At 39.3% G+C, this 8,420-nt stretch overlaps 1 protein-coding gene across 1 annotated transcript; it reads right to left on the reverse strand.

Annotated features, from left to right (window-relative positions):
* Positions 1–1,538: 1,538 nt before the first annotated feature.
* Positions 1,539–8,187, reverse strand: col10a1a (collagen, type X, alpha 1a). The gene is made up of 3 exons (XM_051646331.1): positions 8,093–8,187; positions 7,637–7,778; positions 1,539–3,910 (listed from the first exon to the last, which is right to left on the reverse strand). The coding sequence occupies exons 2-3, from the start codon at positions 7,761–7,763 to the stop codon at positions 2,070–2,072; spliced, it is 1,968 nt and encodes a 655-aa protein (XP_051502291.1). The 5' UTR covers positions 7,764–7,778; positions 8,093–8,187; the 3' UTR covers positions 1,539–2,069.
* Between the last annotated feature and the right edge of the window lie 233 nt (positions 8,188–8,420).

An 8,420-nucleotide genomic window follows, 5' to 3' on the forward strand; every position in this document is an offset into this window, starting at 1 on the left:
TCATAATATCTGCATAAATGAACAACTTATGCATCCTTTGCACAAAGTATGTTTTTTGAATAATTGAGGAATATTTTCTAATGTGATCCTAGAAAGTTTTCTCATTGAAGTTTTAAACCCGTATGTTATTCTTTCAGTTTGTTCAGTACAATTTTGCTTTTTTCCCCCTTCTGGTTCACTATTTGTTCAACCTAGTCTCAATTTTATGTTTAATCATAATCCATTGCACTATGTGAGATGGGCCAATTTGTAGGATAGTTTTAAACAAATGCGTACATTATATGAAAAGCAAAAAAATAAAAAATAATAATAATTTGGTTGAGGTAATTTTCTATCCTTCCATCAGTGATCTACCCTCTGACCCATTGTACCAACATATATTGAACAACAGCAGTACGGGGGAAACACAATTATGTAAGTTTTCTTAGTTTCCCTCCACCCCACTAGCATAGCACATGAACCTCAAATTATGAAACAACTGACCAATTTCATTGTGTTTTGTGTACTTGCCCTCAACACTGGTAAATGTCATGCTTCCAAATCCCATGAAAATCCAAATGATTTTTAAGTATAAAAAGGATGTGAACAGACACTAGTCGGATGTTTTTAGCATACCACTGAAGCTAAAGATAATTTCAAACCATGCATTTTCTACGTTCCAAGATAAACACCGCCATTAATCTAGCAACCACAAGATGGGTGTGTTTTCACCCAATATTCCTGTTCCTAGTTTAGGTATGTTCATCTTTTATGGCAACTTCAAACTTGTGGCTCCCACCTCTGCCCCCTGCCTGTTCACAGATGGAAACAACTTTACCTTCCAGGTGCTCACACCCTCAGTTTTTCACACAACCACAACCCTCAAATCTTCCAAAGGCAGTGCTTTTGAGCTGTCTGTGGCTTGTGGCTCCCAGCTGCTGATTACCTCCACCCAGTGGATTCTGTTTGACTTGTCTCTCCACCTTACCAACATCTCTTTCAAGTTGACTGGGTGAACTTAACACAATCTTTAAAGCTTACTTCTTAACTCCCCTCTTTTTTTTTTGAAAGGATAATACTCCTAAAGACAAAAAAATCCTGTCATAATTTTGTTTATTTCTTATGACTCTCTTCCATGGAACACAAAAGGAGATGTTAAGCAGAATGTTAGACTCAGTCATCACTGACTTTCATAGCATCCACATAATAAAAAGTGAATGGTGACTGAAGCTAACATACTTTCCAACTTCCTCTTTTGTGTTCCACAAAATAAATAAAGTCATACATTTGAAACAACATGAGTGTGAGTAAATTGTAATTTTTGGGGTTAAGGGCATACCTCTTGGAACTACAGAAACTGTGAAGCTTTTTGAAACCACAAACACTTATTAGAAATAACACTAAAAACACAAACACTCTCCTATTTCTCAGTGTAATGATACACTGCTGTTACATTGTTTACCATCCAATAGTTACCCTTGTTTAAATATCAGAACAAATGGCATATTAAATTATTCAACAAAACCAAAACATAAACACAACAGACAAGAGTTCTTTAGGAAATCGTTTATTTGATCCATTATGGTTTACAGAGCAAAATGACGCCTTTGGGATAGCAACATTTATAAATGTTTATTTCTTTGCTTGTGAGTTTTTCTCGATCATTTTCACCATCTCACAATATTCAAGTCAGATATAAGGATGTCAGGAACAGCTTTCTCTCAGTTTTATCAGTAAAGATATAAGGTAATCAATAACAGTGAAATCGAGACAAATATTTTAATTACCCTCTGTGGTCATTAAAAACCAAAAAATAAAACAAATACAAAAATCAAAACAAAAAAATGAGGAAAAGACATGAAATGATCAGGACAACTTCTACATGCTCTCTCCACACACAAAGTGTAATTGTTTAGGTATTAACTCTTTCTATCCCTGATAACTTGTTACATAAATTACTTCCTTCTTATTGGCAACACTGCTTGGAATTTTCAAGTTGAGATGCTTGTATTTCTCAGAACAATAGCACAGTCTGTTATGCATCAAGAAATATTGATGGTTTTAAAATGTGATGTGGTTTGATCACCTTATCACGTTGAGGCAATCAGGAACCCAGAGAAGGAGCAGTGGACATTATCGGCAGCAAATACACCATTAGCCTCATCATCAGGGATCTGGATATAAACAGTGTCCTCCTCATTGAGCTGAAGGACAGCACTTCCAGACATCTGGTCCAGGAATCCCTTGTTGTACTCATCATAAGTGAACATGATTGGATCACTGTTTTTATAAAGTGCCACCAAAGCATTAGCCCCATTCACATGCATGCTGTAGGAGAAGTAGTAAATTCCTGGAATCTGACAGGTGAACAGGCCAGTCTCAGGATCATAATGCTGTTCTGCATTGTATACAATCTGATCAAACTTAATTGGGGTACCAGATGGGGGATAAGGTGACACAGTTGCAACAGTGAATGCAGACACTGGACTCTTAACAAGAACTGGGAATGAAGTTTCACTTTGGGCCTTCTCAAAAATGACCTCACCAGGAGGTCCAGGTGGGCCAGGAGGTCCAGCAGGACCTGGAAGACCAGAAGGCCCATCAGATCCAGGAAGTCCAGGTGGACCCTGAGGTCCAGGAATTCCTTTGGCAGCCAAACCTGCTGGGCCAGGTGCCCCAGGAAGACCAGGGTGACCTTTAAGGCCAGGTGCACCTTCAGGACCTGCTGGGCCAACAGGGCCTCTTGCCCCCGGAGCACCTGCCTCTCCCTTTTCACCTGCTGCTCCAGTGTATCCTTGAAGGCCTTTTGGTCCTGCAGGTCCAGGTGCTCCCGGGGTACCAGGAGCACCTGTGTGGCCAGTATCTCCTTTGTTACCAGGAGCACCTGTAGCTCCCCTTGGACCAGCTGGGCCTGTTGCCCCCGGATAACCCTGCTTGCCTTCAATGCCTTGTGCTCCCTGTTCTCCCTTGTGCCCCTTTAGCCCTGGAGGTCCCATTGCACCTGGGTCACCCTTATCACCTGTTGCTCCCCTTTCACCTGGGAAACCTCTTGTACCTTGAGAACCAGCTGGACCCATAGGACCAGTAGCACCTGGATATCCAGTGTGCCCTTTAGCACCTGGCTCACCTTTCTGACCTGTTGCACCTGGGCTACCAGCTGGTCCTCTGTCACCATTTACACCAGGTTCACCTGGTTTGCCATAACCTGGAACTCCAGGAGCACCAGGTGCACCAGCCGCTCCTTGTGGACCTTTTTGGCCAGCAGGGCCAGGCATACCTGGAGCACCATTATCACCTGGCTTGCCAGGCATTCCAATTCCAGGTGCTCCTGTTTGACCTTTTTGACCTGGCAAGCCCATGGGTCCAGGTTCCCCATCACGACCAGGTGAGCCTGATTTACCTGGTTCACCAGGAAGTCCAGCTTTGCCAGGCCTTCCAACACCAGGCTCACCAGGCCTCCCTGAAGGACCCACTGGCCCTGATGGACCTCTCTCTCCTGATGGCCCCTGAACCCCAATACCTCTTTCTCCTTTCTGTCCTGTCATACCAGGAATACCTGGATTTCCTTTAAGACCTGGCTCCCCCCTGGGTCCCATTGCACCTGGTAGACCTGCTGGTCCAGGTTTGCCTGGGGCAGAGAAACCTGCAGGTCCAGGGCTACCAGCAGGGCCAGGCATGCCCCTGGGGCCTTGAGGACCAGTTGCACCAGTGTCTCCTTTTGGGCCAGATGCACCTGTAGCTCCAGGTTTTCCAGGTCCACCTGGAGAACCAGGTTTTCCAGGTGCAGAATAACCAGCAGGTCCAGGTGGTCCAGGTGGTCCCCGTGGCCCAGGCAGCCCTTCACCGTCTTCTCCTGGGGGTCCAGGAGGTCCAGGGGGCCCAGCTGGGCCTGGCTCACCAGGGGTACCTGGTTCTCCTGCTACAGACACCACTGAAAAAAAAAAAGAATATTAGAATCTATATTGTTATCATAACGTATATCAGTGGCAATATTTGTAATCAATCAATGATCAATTACAGGTGAAAATCATTGAGACTTCAGTAATGTGTGAGGAATTAAAGAAGAATTATATTGACTGGATATGCACTGTATATAAAATATATACAAATATAAAGTAGCACTTAATTTTAATAGTATAGTATACAGTGTTGACTAAAGCATGGTTGAACTATGTACTGTATAACTTAAGGATTTTTGGAATAGACATTCCTTAACAGCAGGTGCTCTATCTACTGTATATGCTCTACACATTCTCTGTTAAGCCCTTTCTTATTCACCTCACGGCAAGTCCCTTGTATCGCAACACCTTATTCAGACATAAACACAATAAATTTTGTGTATTACGGGTGCACAACAAAGGTTTCCCAGAATGTCTATCCAAAGACTTAGAAAATATAACTCTCTCACGATTGTGAGCTCTACTAAAAAGCTGATGTTCTTTAGTAAAAAGGCTTCAAGTTTTATGTGTTTTATATATGTATTATATTCATATTATATAAACTCCAAAATAAAGAACTATGCATTTTCTGTATCACATTACAATGCACATTCATTTAGTTTATTTTATGACTCTATTTTAGGACCCCAATTCTGAAAGAATTTATGTAAGAATATTAATTTTCATGCGGCAGGGGAATTAAGTGAAGGACCACAGTTTTATGATTGCCTTCATGTGGTCAGATCTATTGGTTTGTAAACTGCATCATTCCAAAGGTCATTCTTGGAAGCATAGCATTCATGAACCAAAACAGATGTGTCTTCATTTTGCTGTGACACACCCAGGCAAATCACTTTTCAACATGTCTCTAGAGACTGTAATTCTAAATAGCTGTTCATAACCTGCAAAATTTGGTTGGGTTTGATGTGTATATATACTTTAAAATCCAGACAACTGAACAGCTGCTATCCAAACAAATCACACATACATGTACATTTTGGTGTACTGTAAAACCTAATACATAAGGCCATATGCCCACAACAAATTAGGCCTGAGAGGCAGATTGCAGTGGTTATAAAATGGTGCATTAAGAGAATATTCCTTTAGGTAATAGAAAAAACACCAAAGAACAATATTGATCCTTTAGTAGGGTTACATTCTTGATAAAGAACAGTAGTGATACATCTAAACAGCATGAATTATATGATTTTTAATTTTTATTTATAACATTTAAAATCTCATGCATATGTTGTGTGTCTACATTATATATTTTATTGATGTGTTATTGATTTTAGGAACTTGAATATACATTATTAAGCATGTATGTATATAATTATACACAATATGGTAAGTGTTTTATAAATATGAATATACATTTTATGTCTGTCTGTATACACACACACACACACACACACACGTTTTGTTTTATATCATCATGGTGACTTTCCATAGATGGATTTTATACAGATCTAATGATAATTTCCCCTAACCCTACCCTCACAGAAATCTTTTTGCATTTTTACATTTTCAAAAAAACATCATTTATGTTTACTAAGCCATTTCCCTGGGGACCGCTGACTGGTCCCCACAATGTAGGTGATCTCAGGTTTTACTATCCTTGTGGGGACATTTGGTCCCCACAATGGAGGTTAAACCTGTACACACACACACACACACACATACACACACACACACACACACACACACACACACACACACAAACTTGTTTTTATATCATTGTGGGGACTCTCCATAGACTTCCATGCATTTTATGGATTTTATATAGATCTAATGATAATTTCTATCCCCTAACCCTACCCCTAAACCTAACCCTCACAGAAACTTTTTGGCATTTTTACATTTCCAAAAAAACATTGTTTAATATGTTTAATACGTAATTAAGAGGCAACTGCAAAATTATCAGTTGCTCTGGATTTACTCTTCATAGGTATGTGTTTGAGTAAAATGAATATTTTTGTTTTATTCAATAAAGTACTGACAACATGTCTCCCAAATTCCAAATAAAAATATTGTCATTTAGAGCATTTATTTGCAGATGTTTTTAGATGCAATGTTTTCAGACCTCGAATATTGCAAAGAAAACAAGTTCATATTAATTTTTAAAAAACACAATACTAATGTTTAAACTTGTGGCCATCCATCTTTCTCTTGATCACATTCCAGAGGTTTTCAGTGGGGTTCAGGTCTGGAGATTGGACTGGCCATGACAGGGTCTTGATCCGGTGATCCTCAATCCACACCTTGATTGACCTGGCTGTATAGCATGGAGCATTGTCCTGCTGGAAAAACGAATCCTCAGAGTTGGGGAACATTGTCAGAGCAGAAGGAAGCAAATTTTCTTCCAGGATAACCATGTACTTGGTTTGATACATGCGTCCTTCACAAAGATGAATCTTCCCGATTCCAGCCTTGCTGAAGTACCCCCAGATCATCACCGATCCTCCACCAAATTTCACAGTGGGTGCGAGACACTGTGGCTTGAAGGCCTATCCAGGTGGTCGTCTAACCATTAGGGTCTGGGGGTGCTTCAGCAAGGCTGGAATGGGGCAGATTCATCTTTGTGAAGGACGCATGAATCAAGCCAAGTACAAGGTTATCCTGGAAGAAAACTTGCTTCCTTCTGCTCTGATAATGTTCCCCAACTCTGAGGATTAGTTTTTCCAGCAGGACAATGCTCCATGTGACACAGCCAGGTCAATCAAGGTGTGGATGTAGGACCACTGGATCAAGACCCTGTCATGGCCAGCCCAATCTCCAGACCTGAACCCCATTGAAAACCTCTGGAATGTGATCAAGAGGAGGATGGATGGCCACAAGCCATCAAACAAATATTTTTATTTGGAATTTGGGGAAATGTTGTCAGTACTTCATACAATAAAACTAAAATGTTCATTTTACTCAAACACATACCAATAAATAGTAAATCCAGAAACTGATAATTTTGCAGTGGTTTCTTAATTTTTTCTAGAGCTGTATATATATATATATATATATATATATATATATATATATATATATATATATATATATATATATATATGCTGTGTGTGTGTGTGTGTGTTTGTGTGTGTGTTTGTGTATACAGACAGACATCAAATGTATATTCATATTTATAAAACACATACAATGGCCAACATAAGCCTGTGATTTAAATATGAAATAGATGTAATTATATTTAAACTTTGCAAACCTCATCAGGCAATGCAGCTAAAGACACAAATCAGATACAGTATCTTTACACTTTCCTCATAATTCATCTGAAAACTCTTTTTTTTTTAAAGAAATTAAAAAATAACTAAATTATAAAACATCAAAAATAAAATGAAAATTATAAATGATTTTTTTAATTATTATTATTATTTCTCTTTATATGCAGTCAGAGCAAAAAGAATGTAATATTTAGTATTTGTAGAAGCATTACATACTTTGACCAAAATGAATCTGTAATTTGAATATTCAAAAAATTAGGCAGGTTGCAATACATCATTAGGGGACCACTGAGTATCAGTATCCAATCAGTGTGCTGGACCCAACTCGTAGAGCTTAGTGATGTGCATACTTAATTTTGTTTTGTTCTGCCTGCATTTAAATCAAATGTAGCATTCATGTGTGTCTTTTGTTGTCTTGCAGAACAAACATTTTGAATGTAAATACAAATTTTTAGAATTCTAGAGACCTTTTACAATTCAGACACTTACTATGGCTTTTCACTGAGTATGGCTGGTACTGGGGGGCCTTCATCACCTTCTTGACAACATATCTCTCACCATGAGCAGCCGTCAAGGCAACCAGGAGAAGAAGAATGCTTGCTACTCTTAGTTCCATTCTCTGAGGTCAAATCTGCAATGAAATTGAATGAGTTAGATATGATGACAGGTAAAGACAACTGTTGGTGATAAAGATTGAAAAAATCTATTGGAGCAGTTATTTAAACAATTTAACAGAACAATGAAGAAAACAACTGACAACTAAATACTGTGCTTTTATTATCCATTCCATTCCATTCCGTTTTTTTTTTTAATCCTCTATACTATAATTTATAGTATAGGAGCTCTCTCCTCTCTGCACCTGCTGATAGTCTTGGAACACTAGGGCCTAGTTTCACAAAACCTGTGTTAATACTATCCAAAGGAGAGAAAAAAATGGACACCTACCGGCATACTTGGGTTCCAAATAAATAAAAAGTTGTGGCTGCAGCTCCCACTCTTGAATATCCTTGTAGTAGGAGCCAGACAGAGGATCTGCTGCTGCCTAGCACAATGATGAGGGTTTTTATACCATATCTGGCCCTTACATCATTAAAAAAGCACCTACCACACTAGTACCTCCCCTCTTAGTGCTAGGCTGTAATTACCAGGCAGATTTTGCCCATGGTTGGCACGTCACTTTTTGCTTTTGAGTGTAAATTTGGTCTAAAATGTCATTTTTTAGGGTACGGATAGCCTGTATGATGTGTACTTCCATATGTAATGTTGTTATCTT

This window comes from Myxocyprinus asiaticus, chromosome 20, assembly GCF_019703515.2.
Source record: "Myxocyprinus asiaticus isolate MX2 ecotype Aquarium Trade chromosome 20, UBuf_Myxa_2, whole genome shotgun sequence".
NCBI classification, from domain to species: Eukaryota; Metazoa; Chordata; class Actinopteri; order Cypriniformes; family Catostomidae; genus Myxocyprinus; species Myxocyprinus asiaticus.